Raw genomic sequence first — 21977 nt, 5'->3', positions numbered from 1 at the left:
CTGGAGTGCAGGCTTCTTTCTCACCCAAACTTAGCAAGTTCAAGACATAAAGCAGAAATGCCTCCCACCCCCTGTCCCACGCCCAGGGAAGGGAGTCTCTCTCATGCTCCCTGCTGGCAGAAATCTCATTGCACTAACCCAAACCATTCGCTCCACAGATTTGGGGAGAAGTTATTGAAAGAACATGCATATAAAGCTGCCTGTGAAGCAAAGGGGCTTTACAGAATCAGCAGAGGGACCTGAATCAGCTCCACTTGGACCAGGAACAACAAACCCAGGCTGAAGCCAGGGGAGCAGTCAGCCACCCGTGACTCTGTGCCACTGTCACCTCCAACTCACGACACTATGCCAGCACATATCACCATCCCTCCTGCAACATCTCCAAAGGCCTGGGTGACAGACTGTGCAGTCCCAGCCCCCACAGTCCCTTTATCCTCTGTGACCCACAGGTAACCTCAGCAACAGAGCAGGGACCATTCCATATCACAGAAAGCTAAACCATGGACTAAGTAAACAACTTATCTCTCATCACACAGCAGAATTTTCAGGATGCCTTAAGAGGCCGCTCCTCCGACATCCACATTTTCTCCATCTTTACACCAGCTTGGAGGTCCCCATCAAAGCCACAGCAGCAGGGATGCTTTGGTGAGGCCCAGTCAGCCTCACCAAATGTGGGTGCTGCTACCAGGAAGACTCTGCTATGAGGCAGCAGAGCAGAATTTGGGGCTGACTCCTGGGCAGGGGACCCAGGTGGCTGCCTAGGTGTACCCCAGCTTCACCTCACAGCACCCCGAGGTGCCCAGCAGAGAGTTGTGCCCTTTGCCTGCACAGCAGCAGAGCGCCTCAAATAAAAACTCCCCACAGCCAGCACAGTGAATAAGATTACAACAAATATAAACTAATGATACAGCTGTCAAGACAGATTAGACTGCACAGTGTAAAAAATTGCAGGGCTGTTTAGTCACAACAATATAAGATTAATTTATCAATACAGCTTATGTGGCACTGGAGAGATAGCAAATTGAATAAGTGAATCTTTTCTACACCTTGCTCAAGGAGGGAGTCTCAGACCCGATGGGTGTATGGGGCTGGATACCAGCAAGGACCCGCAGGCTGCGATCACCCGACAGGGCTGGTTTGACACAGCCATGGGGGATCTGCACCTCCATCCCAGGCTTAGGGGATGGCACATGTAGCACCCAAATGCATGGCTCTGCACCCACATGTTCCTAAAGGTGCCCACCCTTCTGCAGTACCAGAGGGGAGAGTGATGTTGCTAAATCAAGACATCCAGAAGCTGCTGCAGGCAGGAGCCTCCCAGAGCCTTTTCCACAAGCTCCTCCAACTCCAGCATCACAGAACTGGAGCTGTTTTTGTAGCCTCACCTTTCAGCTCTGTCCCAGTTCCAGCGTGTACGTGTGCTGGTGCACACAGGAATCCCAGGCAGCATCCACTGCTCTAATGCATGCAAAAATATGCACAGCCACAGCCACCCCTTGGGGGCTAAGCCCTGGCAGAACCAGGCAAGCTTGCAGCCCTGAGAACACCTCTCATGAGTTCCCAGAAAGCAAGGATCCAACCCACAGGCCCTCAGGAGGTGCTTCCCTATTCATCCCGCAGCTGCTACCTAAAGACTACAGCGTCTGCACTGGGCCCGTATCTTTTCAGATCTCTCATGTGTTGTCATCTGTGGGTTAAAAGATGTGCAAGTAAATAAATAGGTGCAGCAATAATGAGCCAAGGTTTCGATCTGTGAAGGTGAGAGCACAGCAGCATCTGCCAATACGAAGGAAGCACCCGTTTCTATAAATATTGAAATCCGGTAATTATCGTCATTAGAACTAGTTGTGATTTAGCCATAGCTCAATCCCAACAAGTAAGAATGGCATTTATTTGCCACAATTAGAACAGCTAAAAATACCTCCCAAACTTTGCCTGGTTCAGCCCCATCCCAGCAGGCTCAGCTCTGGGCAGGGAGAAATGCAAAGCAGGGGATTGCTTGAAGGAACATGTGGGGGCTGAAGAAACCCTGTGCTCTCACAGGGAGACCAGCACACCGACACAAGGCCACTCCCACCTTCTAGGAGCCCTTCATGGAAGCTCTGCTCTATGGCTTTGGGGAGCTTTTTTGCTCCCCAACTCTGTTTCATCCCCTCTAATTCTCACCACACTGGCTCACAAGGGTGGCTGTTCCCTATACAAAGGGACATTCCCTCTAGCAAGCTATATTTCCCACACCGAAAGTTTCTTTGCAGTTGTGTCAAAAGACACAGATTTGCTTTAAAAGGCAAACAGAAAAGCCTGGCTCAAGCCAACCATCCCACTGGCAGTGGGGGCAATAGCCCTGGTAGCACCCAAATGGTCCAACCCAGCCATCGCTGACAGCCACGGGTTTCCTCACCTTGTGGGAACCTCGCAGTTATGCCAAGAGCCTCGGCACACTCAGCACCCCTCCCAGGCTCCAGCTGAGTGCTGCAGGACTCCTAGAGCTCAGCATGCTGGACAGACAGCTTCACGGGTGAGCCTGCTAAAGACCTCATCCTTCCCAGCTTCTACAGGCAACTCCTCACACAAAATCCTGTGAGCAGCATCAAGCTGTCCTGTCCTTCCTCTGCAAGGTGACCAGAGGGTCACCACCTTTCCAGAAGCTTTAAACATGAAGGGACTTGGCCATCCTGCCTTAGGGACATGTCTGCATTCCAGCTGCCACCAGCAGTTTCCCAGCCTTTTCCCCAATGATAAATAAATGCCTGTGAGGTGCAGATAAATATTGCAGGAGGCAGCACCTCAAAGCAGCTACAATCAGCTCTCAGCTTCCCATCCAAGTCCAGGAAAAAAAAAAAATCTCCATCTACTGACACAAACCACCCAGAGCCATCTCCTCGTGCTTGTTCCAAGACTCAAGATTTTCCCTGAGGAAACGTGCCCAGCTCCCCCGGTCAGGGATGTTCTTTCTGACAGTCACGGTGAATATTCTCCCTGCTTATCCGATAATATCTGGAAAGGGCCGTGAAATGGGAGCTCAGAGAGTCTCCGCTGCGCGGGGGCGAAGGCACTGAGGTGCTGCTCCCTGCCAGGTCCCAAACATCCATCCCAGCCCCACTGGCCTCCACCTGCTCCTCCCTGAAACGCCTCCAGCTCTGGGATTTCTCAGCCCCCAGCCTCCCTCTGCGGGTAATCTGACCCCTCTGATGCCTTTTTTCCGCACTCTTTTTACTTCTGAACTCTCTCCAGTTTGTCAGCATTCCCATAATAAGGTGCCTTAAACTGAGACCACATTCCTGGATATTTTTTTTTATTATTATTTTGAGGCTTTTCTGTTGCTTTGCATTTTTTCAGTGAGAATAGCCAGGTCGTAGCTCTGCTCCCACAGCTCCCCCTCTCCCCAAACACAGCCCATCATTACGAGTGTAGGGCCCTTAGCCAGTTCTCAGTCCATTGGGCAGCATCGTATCCAAGGCAAACTGAACTAATTTTGAGAGTAAGATTTGGTGAGGCACTATATCAAATGCTTTACTAAATCCAAATATATTAGGATTTCCACGTTCTGCTCAGCCACTAATTTTGTGATTCCATCAAAAAGAAAAAGCAATCAGGTTTGTCTGGCAAGATTTATTCTTTCTAAATCCCTGCTGTTATTGCTCATGCTTTCCTTATCCTCTAGTGCTTCACTTTCTTAATACTGCAGGACTGGTAGTGTTTGCTGGAAATTTATTTTTGCTATTTATATGGATTTTGAAAATCTGCCTCCGCTCTCCTCCACTGCCCCCTGCCTTTCCCACTGCTGTTTAGCATCCCTGTGCTCCCACCATACTCATCATCTCCTCCATCCTCCTCCCAAAGCCAGAGCACAGTAGCATCAATAAGCCCAGTGTTAATACACAACTCAGACACAAGATACAGGAGGAAAACTAATTAAAAAAAAATGTTTGGCGTCAAGAGAAAGGTCTAAAGGAAACACCCAGCTGGGTCAAGCCCAGGTCCATCGCAGAGCATCACCAACAGTTAATATTAATGCCTGAATCAGTCAGCCTGAGCATCTCCACGTTTTTCTTGCAAATCTTCTGGCAGCCACACCCGGGGTGATCAGGGAGAGTTGAGCCACAGGTGACACAGGTCAGTACCTTTCCAGGGGACACACACAGTCCATGCTGGGTCAGGGCCAGCACTTCTGTAAACCAAACCCTGAACCACTCAGGCAGCTGAGGAGCTCCTCCAGGCCTGGGGCTTGCAGAGAAAGGCAGGAAAGGCTGCACTCCCTTGCTCTAGGCTGCTACCCCAGTTTCCCACTCATAGCTTGAGGGCTGAGGTACTCAGAAAGCCACATCACAGGGCACTCAGATCTCCTGCAGCATTTCCCTCCCCAGTGAGCCAAGCAGAACTCTCTAAGTCCTGTGTTCACACAGAAGCTTTTCAGACAGCACCATCCCAAAACACTGCCACGGGTGACTCCATCCCAACTCTGACTGTGCATCCACTGCTGTGTGCCCCACTGACCTCCGTGGGAGCAGGGCAGAGCTGCTCCTGCAGTTCAGGGTGTCACTCCCTCCTGCTCATCAGGAGGAAAAAGGCAGCTGTGTTGGAGTGTCACCAGCTTCTGCTCACCAGGCCTTAGAAAGACTCAGTAATTTGTATGCCAAATAACACCTGCCTGGGTGCCAGCTGCCTGCACACCCTCGGGACACCCCAGCCAGCCACAGCAAAGCAGCAGCACTACCAGCCTGTATCGAGGACAAGCCATGAGCTGCAGACACAGCCTTCCCACAGACACTGACACCTCCCCTGGCACACCCAGGTCACGGCACGGAGCTGATGTTTGGCTTCCCACACCTCCACCAGGTCAGGTCTCTGTCAGACCCTTTGCCTCAGCTCCTACGTGCTGTTCCAGAGGAAAAGAACACAGCATGGTCATCCCAGCAACTCAAGACTCAGAGCATCAGCATCCAGCAGAAGCCCAGGTGACAATTCTCCCTTACACAAGGGACCTCTGCTGCCCACAGCTCCTTCAGTGCCCACTGAAGGGAGCTTACACAGGGGCGCGGCGGAGCTAAGCTATGGCATGACCCCAAGCACTCAAGGGATAAAAGGAGATTTTCTCTTGACTCCGGCTATTTTTACATATCAGAAATGTGTCCTGGGGGAGCAGCCATCCCCAGGAGCCCTGCTGAGGGCTGGGATACCAACACCCTCCAGTTTACAGCCAGCTGGCTGCAGCCCAGCTGAAGATGACAGCCCAGCCCTGCTCGCAGCACAAGGATGACCTACCCTGCAGGCAGCCGGGCAAAATGTCCTCCACCAGCTCCCAGTGGCAAGTGAGTCCTGAAGGAGCTGGCGGGAGGGATTAACCCATCCTGGGACAGCTGCCCTCCATCGCCCCATCCATTCCCCCAGCCTCACCAGGGCTCAGGATTTACAGCACAGGCAGAGCAAGGGGGGTCAGCAGAGGAAAACTAATGGGAATGGAGGATTTACAAGGAAGGGCTGGATTCAGGGAAGGCAGAGCAAAGCAGAGGGTGATTTACAGGGTCAGCAGCAATTTACACAGCAGGTGGCACAGGGGATGCAAGCATTTACAGGGGCAGGGGAAAAGTGCGTTTTATGGGTCTTTATTAGGAAATGAGTATCTCCTTGTCCTGACCACTGTGACCTGGGGAGGGATGTGGGAGCTGATGGATCTCCAAGGAGCCTCCCCCTTGTTCTGGAGGTCACAGACAGGCCATCATGGGGAACCAGCCCTCTCCCAGCATGGCTGCATACTGAAGCTGGTTTCTGCTTGGCCACAACAACCTCAGGGTCATTCCAGTGTGTCCTTGTCCCACCACTGCCCCGGGGCAGTATTCCAAGGGCAGTCTTGGTGGTCAGTGCCTCCAGGGAGGCTACAAACAAACCCTCAGACATCTCCTCCTGGAGCTGGAGGCCCTTCCTTCCTCCTGGCAAGCCCCACAGTCCCTCCCCACCAGGGTCTGATCCAGCTCATCTGCTGGCAGAGGCAGCGTTTCTCCCACTGCCAAGGCTCCTCCTGCCGCCAGGACGTGGCTGCCAGGCTGGTGACAGGCGGCCAGGGTCGGGGCTGCTGTCCCTCCACCCCGTGGTGGGGGCAGTGAGCCAGCCCCAGGGCCACCAGCACAGATACACACGAATCACGTCACCCACTCTCCAGTCCCATTTTCCAGCCACTTCTGGCACCCAGCAGGAGTCAGGGATTGGGGTGGGCCCCACTCATGCAACCCTCAGCACATCACTATGGGCAAGCCAGTCCTTTCCCTCTCCCACAGCATCTTCCCCCCACTCCTGAATTGCAGCAGGGCTGGTGAGGGGTGCAATCCTCAAGCACACCGTGCAAAACGTGAGGGGTGGCAGCGTGTTTTGGTCTCCAGCTATCACAAAGCTCCCAGCAGCACCTGTGAGCTGGCAGGAGCCAGGCTGGGCTCAGAGACACAAGGGTTACACCTGGTCTGCTCACCCTGCAAGCAGGAAAAGTTGTCCCAACACAGAAACTCCACCATGTTGTGGCATCACCACTTTGGAGCATGCCATGGCTGGCTTCCGCCACCCCAGGAGGTGACAGCTCAACTTAATGTCCAGGAGTGAGCTGGGACACACTTCCTGCTGCCCCCAGCTCTTCCCTGCCACTGCTTCCTGTCAGCAGTACAAGGCACAGGCTGCCCCTCCAGAAGTGATATTCACAGCACATCATGGCCTGGGGAACAAAGCCTCAGCCCTGCCAACAGGGGGATACCCCCAGTGACATGCCAATCCACACCTTGCATGCTCCTGTGTTTACTGCCCAAAAAGAGGCTTTCAGAACAAGAAGTGGAGAGGTTGATCCTAGAAGAGCCAAAGAAAGGGGGAGTTCACTCAGACGTTTCATCTCAGTCTCATTCTCCAGACACTCCTCTATTCTGTAACAGATAGAGCAGGCCACATGCTAAACAAGTGCAATCCCTGCAGGGGACACCCAGCCTCTTGCAGCCCTGTGCTGCTCAGTACAGGGGTGCAGTAAGACTCATGCCACTGTCAGAGAGAGGGACAGAGGGGAACAGCTCCAAGCACTGACCACAGACGCCCATGAAAGCATCGAGCACAGCCCAGCCCTGGTGCAGCATAAAAGAGGTGAAAATAAAGTTATGAGCAGCCTACACAAAGCAAGAGAAGTTTCTCTCTGTCAGCCTGGAGAGATGCAGCTTTGTAGCCCAGACAGGTCACACCAGGCAACATCCCAGTGTGTAGGAGCCCGGATAACATCCCATCGTTTGCAGGTGAGGACTCACTCCCAGCCCAGCTGATCCCACAGATCCTCAGCAGAGACACATGGGCAGCATCCCAAACAAGCTCGTCCTCTTGTCCGTGTGAAGCTTCCAGAGAGGCACAACAGCAACACTCAACTCACAGCATCACCAGAACCACAGACAGCAGCACTACCATTGCCCCCCTCCCACTCCCCCAAAGTTTGACTAAAGCTCAGGAGTATCTTTGCTTTTATAAATCTCTGCCTTTTAATGATGGCTTCAAGGCTCAGAGAAAAAAAGGCCCATTAAACTCACTGAATAAGTTAATGGGGCAGAGAGAATCCATTTCAAAGCCACCCCAGGCTATTTTCCTCTGGAGCTAAAGCCTGAATAAGCAAAAAGGAAAAATTAAAACTGTACAGTGCTTTGCCAATAAATAACCCCCAGTGTAATCTGCTCCCAGGCAGGCCTCCATTTTCAGAGATAATAGGATGCAGATCAGCTGCAAACCACCTCCCCTTGCAGGGACCACCACCTTTTGATTGCAATTAGCTGTGCCAAGGCAGGAGCCTCCATCTGCCTGTCCCCTTCCACCTGCCTGGGCGGGAGGGAATTTCCTGCAGAAAATGCCAAAATCCAGCACTTAGCTCTGCAATTTCCCGACATCAATGCTCCAGACACATACCCCTGCTTCTCTGCCCCATTTTTCCCCAGCCCTCCTGCCCCTTCATCCCTGTCTTCTCCCCCTCCTTCACCAGCAGCGCTGTGGGTCCATCCCTCACCCATCAACCAGAGCCCACACACAGCTGCTCCTCCCCAAGCACTTAAAAAACAAGTGCATGTCCCAGAGAGGAGGGGAAAAAAAAAAAAAAATCCTGCTTGTAAATGTTGATCCCACTAGACGCGGTTTGTTTACTATTTAATATTTAAAGATGCTAATTAAGTTTCTGAATAAATAAATCTATGCTACCCATGCCTTTTGGAAGGCAGGTATCCTTCCCTCAGGGCCAGGGCAGTCCAGAACATGGTGGGTGCTAGGCAGTGTGCCTGGGTCTGGGGACAAGCCTGGGGCAAAGCTCGAGGATCCCATCACCATCCCTTCTGGAAGGAAAGGCTTATTGGCAACATGAAGCAACACCAGGCTGGGAGCATCAGGCACCTCAGCCATCAAGTCCTGGAGGAGAGCACAGGCAGGACAAGGCACCAAGAGGATTTCCAGGCAGGGGTGCCCACAGTGGTTCCTCTCAGCCCTGGGATGGGATCTCAGCTACAAGCCAGGAGCCAAGGGCTTGCGCTCCCAAGGGCCAGAGGATGAACCCACAAAGTGCTGGGGGGGACACGGACACCAACATACATCACCACAGCCCACCAGCACACCGGCAGCCAGGGCTGCTGCAGCGACCAGCCACAGACACCCACATCCCTCCCAACTGCCCGGAGCCAGGACAGGCAGCCCACACAGCTTCTTACCCGAGAGCTTCCCTGTTCCGGCTCCTCTTCTCAAAACCAACACGCAGCATCTCGCAAGGAGCAGCGACTGCTGCCTCCCTCACACACAGCCCTCAACACCCACAGCTCAGCTCTCCCACCTGATACCTCTTCAGCCTCATTAGGCTCTGCCTCTCCCAAATCCGCTCCAGCTGTATCCTGCACCTTGCCATTAACCCCCACAGTGCCAGCCCTGCAGAGCTCCTTGTTGCCCCTCCCTGCCCAGCTGGCCTCCTTGCACCGTGCAGGTACCCAGCTCACACTCCTCGGGCTCAGGCTTTGCTTTGATGCTCCCAAGGACACCCTCCAGCATCTGCCCCAACCTGAAATGGGGGGCACAGCACTTCCCAAGGGAGCTGCTCTGATGCTGATTCAGCTCTCTGCTGCTCTGCCCTCTCTCCTGCAGAGTCTGGGACAGCCTGTGAGATGGCAGGAAGCACAGATGTGTCCAGAGCTCGTGTGAGGCTCAAAAGAGGAAATAGTCCCCAGCAACATTCAGCTTCTCCGAACAGGCAAAAAGAGAGCCCCAGGAGGAAGGGATGCTCTCAGCAAGCTGGGGAGCTGGGAACACACAGCATCCTTGCCCTTTGTCCCACTGAACTTTGCTTGTTCCACAGGCTGCTCAGCAGCAGCCACCCAGTGACTCGGGGACTTTCACCTTACTTTTCCTGGGATTATATTTTGGCTGGGAGAGCACAAGCAAGGCATGAGACAGACAAAGCCAGGACCCACCTCACTGCCCCAGGAACACCCATCCACATCCTGGAGGAAAGAGTTTTGAGGACAAGAGAGACTTTTCCAGCCACACAAGTCACAGAGCTCCCCACAGGCAATCCCATCTGTACTGGGAGGAACACGAGGGATGCCCAAGCTGGCCTTGTCTGCCTGGGTTAAGAGCAGGCAGGAGGAGGGCAAGCAGCCCAAGGGAGCATTTGCACAGCTGGATCACAGGCTGGAGAGCCAGGACTCCTTGTTCCCAGCCCAGGTCACTGCACAGCATTTCCATGGAGAGCATGGGATGGGGGATGAGGCCAGAGCTGCTCCAGGAGCAGAAGGAAAGTCGGCAGCTGCAGGCACCCGAGATCTCCCCCATGTGGCTTCATGTCCCGGCAGGGTCAGGAGTTAGAGCCTGGCATTGCTGCAGCTCAGTTGAACATTCATGTTCCTAATTTATCCTGGCAAACCCCTGACCATGCAGGGTCCTCAGCAGTGCTCAGATTCCCAGCATCTGTTTGAGCATTTCCACATTAACATTTCTTAGTGGGAACCTCCTGGTGAGAACTAGTTAAGGGACAGCCTTGCACAGCCCAGAAGGATGGGGATTGCACCATGTTCACATCTGCTCCCACCCACTTCCCAGTCCCCCAGGGACAGCACAGAGCAGCCAGCAAAGGCACCAGTGCCCTGTCCCCTTCCCAGCACAACTGAGCCCAGCACGGAGCTGTAGGAGAGCTGCAGGCAAGAGGCTGCATGGCGGGTAGCGCTTGGGTCAGCATCTCCCTGCATCCTTCCCTGCGATCCCAAGACGGTTTAGTTGTCATTTCAACACCACTATAGTCAAGAACAGCACTTCGAGTTGCACATCTGTGCTACCAAACTCCCTTGGGAACCCTTCCTGACCTCTCTGCCCCACTGCTGGGACTTGTGTTTTTAATTAAAAAGGCAGTTGTTATTTAGGCAGACCAACGCTGGGAGTGATGTCACATGTGGGTACAGGAAGGGCACGGTCACTACCAGGCTCCATTATCCACCATCCCAAAGCACTGGGTGGCAGCTGGAGGAAAGCTGGCTGTGCACATGGCTCTGGCTTCTCCTGCAGCTCCTCAACTGCTACAGCACGTGAAAACAAGCTAAAAACACATGTTCTCCTGGTGCCACCCTGCAGGCAAGCACAGGCCAGGTCTCACACAGAGGGAAACATGGAAGGCCCCCAGTCCCTCGGGGTGTGGAAGCCGGGTGGTATGTGGAGGATGGGGGTACCCAGGGACACAGCACAGCAGGGTTGGTGGAGTAGCACTGATTTCAGTGCAGTGCTCCAAGGGGAGTCCAGAGAGATTTTAGTCCCCCTTAAGCCCAGGCCCTGAGCTGTTCCATGGCTCTAACCCGTAATCCATCACCCACTCCCCAACACGTATCCAACAAAATGTTGCCCCTGCCATGGTGCTGGGGGTCCATTTGCTGTTGCGTTGCAGGACCACAGGGTGTCACAGCCTTTCCATCATGCTGGCAGCCCTGGGAAATAACCAGCCCCTCTTTGGCCCAGCTGCCAGGGAAAATGAGACAATCCCAGGAGCCACACATAGAGGATGTTACAGGGCCAAGACCAGATTCCTGCCCCCACTCACCCTTGCTCTGTCTCACAGCAGGCTCTTCTCAGCCTTCCCCCCTTGGAGAAGGCCTCTTTAGCTCTCTGACCTCCATCCAGAGGTTTAATCAAAGGAGCAAAGAATATTGCACCTACCCTGGAGGCCTCCAAACACAGCTCTCAGTCTGTGTCTTCTTGCCACTACCTCCGGGTTTCTCCATGGACCTCTCTCATGTCTGCTAAACAAAGCAGGACCAATAGAACATCCTTGTTTATCCCTTGCTCCATGCTTGGCCTCTCCCTAAACCCTGGCCAGTGCTGGGCTAAGGGACCTCCATCCTCACTCTGCTTCTTGCAGGCCAGTCCCACCACTGTTCTGTGCCTCAGCTTCCCCACCAGTAAAATGGACAGAGCTATTAGAGGCTTCCTTGTAGGGTCACAGCCAGAAGCTGGTCTCAGAGGGTAGGTCATGACCCCGCTCAGGCACCTCTTGCCCAGCAACAGGTTCTCACTGCACCCGCTTCGGTTGGGCCAGTACGGCCAAAAAGCTGCAAATCACCTCAATTCACAGACAGGCTGGGGCTGTATCTTGCAGCACTGGTGGAAGAGCTGTGGGTAGGTGGGGGTGCACTGACCACACTCTCCCGCAGCAGCACAGAGAAGAAAGCCATGACCCAGCAACTCACTCGGGTCCTAGGGGACCACCCGACACCAGTGGGTGCCCACGCAGGGATGGGGATGCCGAATTAGGGAGCAGGTGAGGGCCCAAGAGGGGTTCAGCAGCACGGGCACCCAGAGCAAAGGGCTTTCAGCGTGACAGCGAGCAGGCGGTGCCCTGCCCCCCGAGCCCCCGCAGCCCCGGCGCTCCCGCACCCCGCGCCGCTCCGGTGCGGCTCCGAGCCGGCCGTGCCCGCGCACCGCGCATCGCGCATCCCGGAGCCGGGCTGTCTGGCGCTGCCGCTTGCCCTCTAGCGGCACAGCCGCCTTTAGACGGGAATAGCGGAGCGGAGGAGCCGGGATGCGCCGGGCAGAGCGAGCCGGGCTCCGGCCGCCCCAGCGGGGCACAGGGTGGAGGCTCGGCCGGGCGCTGTGGAGCATCCACGGATGTGGAACATGCTCGTTTGCCAGCGCTCCTGCACCCACAGCCTCAGTCCGGAACGTGTCGTCTTTGGGGGATAACGGGGACAGCGCGCTGCAGCCGTGGTGCTGCATGCGCGGCTCTCAAGGAACCTGGGGAACCGCGTGAGGTGAGCGAGCTGCTGGCCCTCATCTCCTCCTGTGGGCACAAAGTGCTGCGATGCCCAACCGCGGCACGAAGTGCAGCCTCTGGGCGACGAACTCGCCCACAGCACCTCCTCGGTGACAGCTTTGCTGCACGCCCCTTGGTGCCGAGGGGAGAGCAGGAGGATTTGGGGCAGACCAGAGCCCACAGGCTGCTGTCAAACACAGCTGCTTAGAAAGCAGCTACACAGCCTGTCGGAACCCCCTCTGCAGGAAACACTGAACTACTGCTATCGCACAGAGCCCGGTAAATGACACTCCGAGTTACAAGCACTAGTAACACTCACTTTGGAAGCCTGGCAGGCTTAAGGCTTGGTTTATTCCCCACTTGTCAGCAGTCCCCCTAAATGGGATGCACCAAATCCAGCCATAAACTCCTGGACAACACCAAGCAGGGGCTTTTCACTGAGCAGGACAAGCCGGTGTGCCAGGGTGACACAGGGAAGCACCACCAAGCTCCATCTACCTCCAGGGCTCCCCAAAGGTGATCCCACGGGACATCTCAGGGACTCTTTGGGGAGTTCCCTGAAAGGGCCCAGCATTGCTGAGTGCATGGACGGTCACAGGGCTGTGGGAGACCTCGAGCAGTCTCATTCCACAGCACATGAAGATGCTTTGTTTCACAGAGGTGAACTGATAATATAAAGCAGACCCAGAAAGCTTTTCCTGAGCTCTACAAAAGCCCTTAGCCAGAGGCAACACCTCTCCAAGCCTCCAAGGACAGCAAGGCAGCTCCTCCTCACTCCCTTTAAACATCTGTCCTAGACCTGAAGCACCTCTGTCTCACCTTTCCAATTATAAGGAGACAAGCCTACAGTCAGAACTAATTTAGACTTCCCCAAAACCTGCAGGACACAAGGACATGGGAGATACCACATCCACCCTGAAATCATCTGGGCCACCAGCTCCTCATGTCAGGCCAGCAGCTCAGGGCCCATGTTTGGCTCAGAAATAGTCTGGGAGGTGCTGGCAGGCATCAAAACTGTCTCCTTCCTGAAGAAATACCTGACATCACCTGTGCCAGGAAAGTGCCTCTCTCCAGGACTGGTCAGCAGAGAGAAAGACAGTAAGAGCAAGGCAAGGAGCCAACAGCCAGCCCACAGGAAAGAGGGAGGATACGGCTCAGTTCTCCTGTCTTAAATCACCTCTAGAGCATCAAGACCATATATCTCAGCCCAACTCCTTGTCCCAAATATCTCTGGACCCTTTTCTGTCCTCACAGCTTGGTGCTGCACCTGCCTCCCCCATCCTAACATCCTTCAGGATAGATGCTCTGCATGAACAAAGGTCCTGCAAATCCAAGCTGGATTGAATTAGGGACCTTTTGTATGGTCTCTGGAGCAGCCAAAGCCTCTGGGACCAGAAGATGGGAGACTTTGGGAATGCAAAGCCCTTCATCCCGGGGGAATAGTAGTACACGAGGCACACTGGGCACAACATGGCTGATTCACAGAGAGGGGAAAAGTTTGTGCCTGTTGTCTGAGGCAGAGCAGTCAATAATCTGAGCATCACAGGAGCCCTTCTCATGGCTGCTTGGGTCACCAATGCAAGTTCTGCTCCCTCCAGCCCTGCCAGGAAGAGTCCTGCCCTTTCTTTCTTCCCTCCTTCCCAGACGTGGGCACACACGAGCATTCCCAGTGTCTCGGCTCTCCCCGCACCAGCAGGGAAGGGGTGCTGCTGCTCCGAGCACCCCCTCGCTCTCCCCCACTCCACATGCTCCCAGCTCCCGCGCAGCGAGTGGGGGCTGCGCTGCCGGTCCCCCCACAGCTCCCAGCGCTGACGTGGCTCTCCCACCCCCGGCCAGGCCCACGGGATGGAGCGCATGCTGCCGTAGACTGGTGGGATAGCCTGATAAGGAAGAATGAAGATGCTGTTCTTGTCTACGGAGGGAAGCAAGAGGTTTCCTCTTGCCCCTGCAGGTGAGACCCCAAAATCCTGCATCCCACTGTGCTCCACAATGAGCCACCTCCTCTTGGGTTGCTCTGAATTCATCTCACCTTGTTGAAAGCAGCTGCGAGCTGCACAGATACACCCTGAATATCCAGCCATCGAGTGTGTTCTACCATGAGAACCCCAATTCTCCCCTGGTGAGGCTGGGTAAAGAGTGAGGCCTTATATACCGGGGACATCTCCCTACCTCAAGGGAGCCCAGGGGTGACACACGCAGGCCACCACCGCCTGCCTAGCAGCATCTCTGCAGTGCCATAGCAACAGCTGAGAAGTAGGGAGGCCCAGATGGCAAACTCCTCCGTCTGTCCTTCCCCACGCACGGTGCCGGCGCACGCAGGCGCTGCCCACGCTGCCAGCGGGGTGAGTCCCCGGCCCGGCCCGCCCCTGGCACGCAGCACCCGCCGTCACCCCGACACGCGGCCGTGCAGGCGAGCCCGGCTGCCCCCTGTGCCAGCCAGCCAGCCCCCTGGCTGCCCCATGTGCCAGCCAGCCCCACGGCTGCCCCCTGTGCCAGCCAGCCCCACGGCTGCCCCCGCCGTGCCAGGGCTGGGGACCCACGGTGACAAACACGCCAGCTGCTCGGCATGTGGGAGTGGATGGGGTTCTGTGCCACAGCAGCCCTGGGATCAAAGCTCTGCCTGTGCATCTGGTCTTGCAGTGAGTAAAACCCCATGTCACAGGGGTGAGGATGGGTTGGGGGGAGCTTGAGCGTCCCTGTAAGTCACACGTGGCTGGAGACACAGCAAAGGCCACCCAGGTGTGCAGGAAAAGCAATGGCATGGACATACCCCAAGCCCATGATGCCCTCTCCTGAAACTGGGAGGGGGAAGTGCAGAGCACAACTCCAAACTGGGGCCCTCTCAGCCAGGTCCAAGCTGGCTCTCTGGCTAGACAGGGCTGCTGGCAGCTCTTCAGAGGGATCTGTGTGCAGAGTCACATCTCCAGGGATGCTACCCAAAATCGGGTAGCTGTCTGGGCATGCTGGGAAAGGGCAGAGGGACATCAGCCAACCTAACCTCCTCGTTCATCTCAGGGCAGGAACCTCCTGCCTTTCTCCTGCCTGACCATTGACCTGGCACCACCTGGATTTGCAAGAAGGTTGTGTGTCACTGTCCCCTCCAGCCCAGCCAGGGCAGGAACCACCCAGCCCTGACTTCTACCAAAAGGAGGATGTGTGGGAAGCCAGAAGCACCAGCAATTGAAGCAAAGGCCGTTCCACTGAGGGGTGCAACAGGAGGCTCGATGGTGGGGCACCGCTGTGAGGGCATCCACAGGGCTGGCCTGCCCCACCAGCCTCCTTCAGCAGCACTGCAGGCTGGGTGTCCCCTGTTCCTCTTCTGTTGTCCTCGCCTCACAGGGCCTCATCAATCACTAAGAAGTGATATAACCCAAAGCTCCTGATGGCTCAGTCCCCAGCGCTGGGTTGGGCTGGGCTGGCCTGGAGGGGTCTTGCCCTGGCTCAAGGGGGTAAGATGGACAAGCCCTCCAAATGGCTCAAATCGGTTTTTTCAGCCAGCTCTCTGAATGAGTGCTGGCAGTCTTTCATCAGCAACACTCAAGCCCTGATTTGGAAGCTGAGCTCTGTTTTGGACGTGAATAAGGCTGTGCCTGGTCGCAGGGTTGTTTCACCACCCCACACTCCATTTGCTTTTTTGCCAGCAACAAGATGGAGCAGCGACCACCACCTTCCCCAGGGCCTGTGGGGAGGTTCCAGCTGGGGCACTGCATCCCCCAGCCACAGGGACAGGATTGAGCCTCCCCTGCTCGCCCCCAGCCCAGTGGGAGAAGGTGCTTTTGCCCACTGGCTGCCCACAAGCTGCCTAATGAGGCCAAGCCCCCGGTGAGCATGGCAAGCAGGGGGAAAACACTGATCCTCACCCAGCTGAATCAGACTCACATGCCAGGAGTGATTCAGCGATGACCAGGCTGGGCTTCAAGGCACCCTCACCCCAACATCCATGATGTCAGGGCTGGCAAGGAGAGGCCTGACATCAGCCTGAAAGGGTGCAGGACCTGATGCCTCCCGCACAAGAGCGTGAATGTGGTTCAGCCCTGGCTCCCGGCAGCGGCTCCTTTGCTGGGAAGCATCCCTGCCACACAAATCAACCCTCTGCTCCCATAAGCATCCACTACAAACCACTGCTGCCTTCCCAGTAAGCACAGACCCTTGTGGAAAGTTTTCATTTGTGCTCAGTCTCAGCCCCTGAGAGCATTTTGGAGTTCATGCCAGTCCTGTGCCTCAGCCCTCCCAAGCCCAAAAAGGGAGGCACGGGTCCAGCAGCGATGCAGAGGGTGAAGGAATGTGCTTTGCTCAGTGTGAAGCAGAGATGCCTACGAATTCCAGCAAAAACTGGCACCTTCTTCTCCTTCCCCAACTCAAGAGAAGCTCCTTTCCAAAAAAAATACCCAGTATCTCTTTCTGGAGTTGTCCATTTGGATTTTATTTTCCCCTCTCCTTTTTACGGACTGGTTATCAGCATTTCTCATTTTCAAAGCAGTAAAGACATTTTCTGGGCACAAAGCACTCGTGTAATACTACCTCTCACAGCAGTTCAGATGTCTGTGCGTCTGACAACGCACACTCGCTCACGCTGGTGGCTTCCAAACCTTCCCAGACTTTCCTCCTGCTCCTCGGCCCCCAAAGGGTTAAAACTAAACCACAACAAACAGCGAGCACAGGGAAAAAACACGAGTTTCTCTGACTTCCCCAGCATCACCCTCATCCCTCCAGCATCACAGGGAAAACACTCCAGCACGACAATGCAGGATAAATATGGGGCAATTGGAAGGGGAGCGTTGCATTAGCTTCCCCATTTACTTTCCCCATTCCTGCTGCTTTTACGGAGGTCTGCTGCCAAGGGGAAGGCAGAGTTGGGGATTCACGGTCAGTGACCTGCTGAAAACCTGCCTGAGCATCACATCAACCTGTAAGCAAGCGGGGAAAGCAGCTCCCATCATCTTTACCCAGCAAACGTGATGAGCAGAGCTGCGAAAGAGGCACTGCGATTACTCCATGGCTCTGCTGCAACTGCACTGTGACCAAATAAAACAGCCTCAGGAGGAGACCCAAAGCCCTCTCCCTCCATGCAACCGTGCCATCGAGGTGAAAAAAAAAAAAAAAATAACCCTCCATTACTCATTTCAAACCTTGCTGCATTTAACTGCCAGAATAAAGGATTCCACCTCTTCTCTGCTCAACTCCCACTGGCAACTTGCTCTGGGGGCTACATTTCCCTAAATGCTCACATTTCAATTAGCATTAGAATAATGAAATGGCTCAGAGTTCATCTCACCCAAAAATGTACTGGAAAATAAAGAGCAGAGATTGGAAGCAGTGAGGAATTTTTTTTTTTTTTTTTTTTCACACACACACAGAGCATGATGGATTCAGGAGAAGGAAATATATTCCTTTCTCGACTCCACACTGATGAGATTAACATGGGCTTTGCTAACTGCCTCTCCAAACAAGGATAATGCAACTTCAAGTTGATTTTCCAGATAAACAAGCATGCAAACAAACGCAAAGTGCTCAACTAAAAATATCTCGCTGCTCCGATGCTTCTCCCCACCGCCACCACCCCGAACCTAAAACGCACAAATCCTATCGCGGCACCACGACGAGTTATAAAATTATAACAATGCAAATTAAATAAGCTACTTAAGGGACATCTCACTGTCCTGGTTTTTTTTCCTCCTCTTAAAAATGCAAAACCGCAGATCCCCAGATACACTCAGCCAGGGCAGGGAGTATTTTTCTGATGTGAGGATGTAAAAAATAATGATATTTTAACCGGATCCAAAGTCTCAAGAAAGAAAAAACAGCTCAGAACTTGCTTTTCTTGCCCAATTTGGGTAAATATGTGGCGGTGTGTGGCTGTGGCGTCCCCGTTCCCCTTGCAGAAGCAAACAGTTAAAGGAAGCAGCAGCTTTAGCATCTTTGCCTGCTGCTCTCTCTCCTGCTAAGGAATCAGATCTCATTTACTTTATTCCTCTTAAGCCTTGGCCAAACTGTTGCTGGGCTTTTTATGGTTTTTTTGGGGGGGATGGGGTAAGGGAAAAGCCGGATCCGCATCCTCTGCCTGGGGAGTCGGGCTGAGCCCAGACAGCGCAGCGATGCCGGGGGCACCTGAGCTCCGCACGGGCAGCCCAGCCCGCACCCTGCCGCGGGAGGGGAGCCCGGGGGGAGCCCCACTTACATGGAAGTGATGTTCCTTGAGATGTCCGTGATATTGATGCTCGTGTTGCCATTGCTGCTGCCTGAATCCTGCCCTTCCAAGAGAGGGAAGAGGTTCCCATCATCCGGCTTCTTGCAATTGATGTCTGTCTTGCTGCAAAGACAATTAGCAGGGCAAGCCAGCACCGAAAGCAGATAGTCTCCCCAAATGCTCCAGAGCAAAAATACCCTCCAGAAAGTGCACTTGGTAGGGCAAAGAGAGACATCCATCTCCGATTGCTGCTTCTAAAAAAGAGGAGGAGGAGGAAAGGGGGGATGGAGGCAGGGGCAGGGGGGGAAAGGGGGAAGGAAACAAAGACAGAGGGAGGAAAAATAAAAAAAAAAAAAAAAAAACAACAAAACCTCAAGCGATCAGATGCAAAAATCCTCCAGCAGATGAAATCATGCTGGCAGCTGGCTGGGAGAGGCTGTAATTCCCGCTAGGGCAGCGGCCGCGGCCGCGGGCGGGGATGGATGCATGCCGGCCCGGCCGCCCGCCGCTCCCGCAGCCGCTCCGGAGGATCGCAACGGGAGGCTGGGGAGGGAGGGAGAGAAGCAGCCGGGGAAATAAATAAATAACAAAAACGGTGCGAAAGTCACCAAGTCCCACCTACTGGGCAGAATTAAAATTGACACACCTGCAAAAAAAACAGACAGAGGGAGAGGAGGGGGCGATCTCCCCTTCCCATCGCTTCCCTCCCCCGGCCTGGCCAGCCCTGCTGCGGTGGGCACAAAAAGCAGGGGAGGAGGAGGAGGAAGAGGAGGAGGAAGGCTTGCAAAGAGAGCCGGGCTCCGCAATAAAAAGGATTCCCCACCCCCCTCCCTCTCCGCTTAAACCAGTGTAGGAGGAGGGGGGGAGAGAGGGGAAAAACCCCACGGCTGGAGCCCAGCTCAGCCCCGGGAGCGGAGGAAAAGTTGAAGCTGGGGTTAAATTTTTGGTGGGGGAGAGCAGAGGGGCTCTGGCTCGGCTCCTGCTTTCCCAAGCTCTTTTGGAGGACGATGCTGCCTTTCGCTTGGTTGTTGGGTGGGTTTCCCCCCCTCCTCCCCCAACCCGGACACAAGGGTGGAGAGGAAAGAGAGATTAAACTGAACTGGAAGAGAATAAAAGCCAGTGTGGATTACAGCAATTTAATTTTTTTTTTCTTCTTCTTCTTTGGAGGATCCTAGCGAGAGGCAGATCAGACGGCTGGGTGTGAAAAAAGCGACTGAAGAGCACCCAGGAAGGACTTTCAAGAAAAGATGCACCCCCCAACCCCTAAAAAATGCATTGGGGACCCAGCTGGCTGCCGGGAAGCGCAGGCAGGAGCACCCAGGGTCGGGGCTCCCGTCCTCCCTCCCCTGGCTTCCCCTTCCCTCCTGCAGCAGATTCTGCAATCAGACATGCAAAAAAAAAAAAAAAAAAATCCTGAAGGAGGAAGACTGAAGTGTTGAAAAGGCTGAGCTCAGAGCGCCGAAATGGCATCAGGAGAGCAGTGAGTGCGAGCTGAACAGCAGAGCGAATTAAGATGCATGGTGCATTTTTGGCAAGCACAAACCCAAGCAGATCAGAGCTCTGCTTAATTTGCTCTGCTTTTCCACAGCGCTTTTCTGCATGCTTTTTCTTTTTTTTTTCCCCAATAGTTTCATGTCTCTGCTCCTCTGCACAGAGACAGCGATAAAGGGATGGTGCTGCAGGCAGGAGCACGGGCAAAGGGAGGAATTACAGGTGTAGGACTCCAAATATTTCAAGGGTCTACTTCTGCCAGGCACAGGGCTTTGCACAAGGAGGAGAGACAGCGCTGGCTGAGACAGCACCTTCAGACTCTGCTACACACCCAGAATCATCCTGCTCGAGGAGAGGCGACAGGATTTGGGGGTAAAGAGGGAAAAAACTTCACCACACTGAAGGGATTTGCAACTGGGATTCATGCACCCATGGCCCTCGGCAGGGAGCCTGTCCCAATGGGACACGGGGAGGGCTTCTGCTTGGGCAAGTCCTCACCCACTGCTGCTCAGCCAGAAGCCCTGAGAATGGCAGTGATGTGCAAGGGACTGCTCATTCTGGGGCATCATTGCCACTCCCATGGGGTCTTCTGGGGTGCCAGGCAGTTTCACCAGGGTTCCTCCTGCGCGGGCTCCCCAGGGGAAGCAGGTGCATTGGGCTAAAGAAGAAATATCGAGGTGGGAGGGCTGTTTTCTCCCTGAGCCCCACCTGCTTCTGAATTATGGAAATGAAGTACCTGGAGCAAAAGAGGTCACTGGAGTGCCTGGCACTGCAGGAAAAGTGGGGCACAGGGGAGAATTTTGTAGATTCCCATTCCCATGAGAAGCATCACCCATCCTCAGGCACCTATAGGGAAGCACCAGAGAGGAAAACACACAGGCATGTTTTGTACTCCCTGCCTCCCCCTGTATCAGAGAGATGCCATTCTTGTGGCTCAGCCCGGTGACCAGACTGCAGAAGTCATTGGGGGAGGGCACCATGTCATATATCCCTGCCCATGGGGAACACCAGGCACCCCACAATGCTCAGTCAGCACGTGGGCTCATCCCCCAGCAGCACAGGGGATGGATGGGAATGTCACACTACGTCCAAAACCAGGGCCCAGGATGACACCAGGGCTTCCTTTGTGCTGGAGCTGGTGCTAGGTCACAGATTCTTCATGGAACTTGACATCAGTCACACCATCACATATGAAACAGGTGTGAGGCCATCAGCCTTCCCTGGCATGTCACCACAGGGTCAGTCACGACTGGGGACACACCCACCTTGGGGACCCGCTGCAGTCCTGTAACACAGCAAGGCTCTTTTCTGGTAGATCAGCACCGTCACCTGGAGGAAGCCACTGTCACCTGGAGGTGCCAGGGTGGCACTGCTTGGCCAGGGCTGCACACATGAGCACCCTGTCCCTCTGTCCCCCATGGGGTCATCCCCTGGTCTGGAGCAGAGTACAGCTACTACCAAAGCACAAACCCAGTCAGAGAGGTTTTCAGGTCCCCTGCAATCCAGTTACCAGCTTTGTCCTCTGCTTGCAAAGCCAAGGTTTAACCCATGGAAAGTTGGGGGTGTCTCAGGTCGGCTCTCCTGGGTGTGGGGGACACAGGAGCCCACCCACCCCCATGACTTGCCCAACCCACTCTGTCACCTGGTGCCAGGCAGGCCCTGCTTCAGCAGCTGATGAGAAGGATTTGTGCCAAGCCACGTCTTCCTCTGCCACTAATAGATAAATCTGCTCTCACTGAGGAAATGTGGCCAGGCAAAGCAGGGGAATAGGAGGAGCAGGAGCATCCAGCTGGGTGCCCGAGGGCAGGTGGGAGGCAGGCAGGAGAAAGAAACTGGGGGGAGTTGTTCATCCTTCCTGGTGCTGGCTGCCAGCAGGATTGACAGGTTCACTGGAGGAAGAGACTTCAGACAGCAAAGTCCCTGCCACAGAGGGCAGATGGGCCACCAGCCTTCACCCAGCACCAGAGCTGGTCCTGCTTCCCCTGCTCAAACCCAGCACCCCTCACCTCTGCATGGGCAGAGAGGAGA

At 54.7% G+C, this 21977-nt stretch overlaps 1 protein-coding gene across 3 annotated transcripts in view; it reads right to left on the bottom strand.

Moving 5' to 3' along the window:
- Window positions 1-19436, bottom strand: part of NTRK3 (neurotrophic receptor tyrosine kinase 3) — a 219303-nt gene extending 199867 nt beyond the window's left edge. The window contains exons 1-2 of one of the 3 annotated variants that reach the window (XM_042039738.1): window positions 19105-19436; window positions 18450-18712 (exon numbers count right to left, since the gene is read on the bottom strand). In XM_042039738.1, the coding sequence (XP_041895672.1) occupies window positions 18450-18712; window positions 19105-19155 (314 nt within the window). In that variant the 5' untranslated portion in view covers window positions 19156-19436. Of the gene's footprint in view, window positions 1-18449; window positions 18713-19104 lie in introns of those variants that run through there. The other 2 variants (XM_042039739.1, XM_042039740.1) reach the window with 2 other exon arrangements.
- Between the last annotated feature and the right edge of the window lie 2541 nt (window positions 19437-21977).

The sequence above is a fragment of the Corvus kubaryi genome, unplaced genomic scaffold (assembly GCF_017639235.1).
Source record: "Corvus kubaryi isolate FWS band 111438036 unplaced genomic scaffold, C.kubaryi_AGA036_p1.0 37394, whole genome shotgun sequence".
In the NCBI taxonomy this organism is placed as follows: Eukaryota; Metazoa; Chordata; class Aves; order Passeriformes; family Corvidae; genus Corvus; species Corvus kubaryi.
The sequence above is the reverse complement of the archived record's forward strand: the minus strand, read 5'-3'. Positions and strand labels throughout refer to the sequence as shown.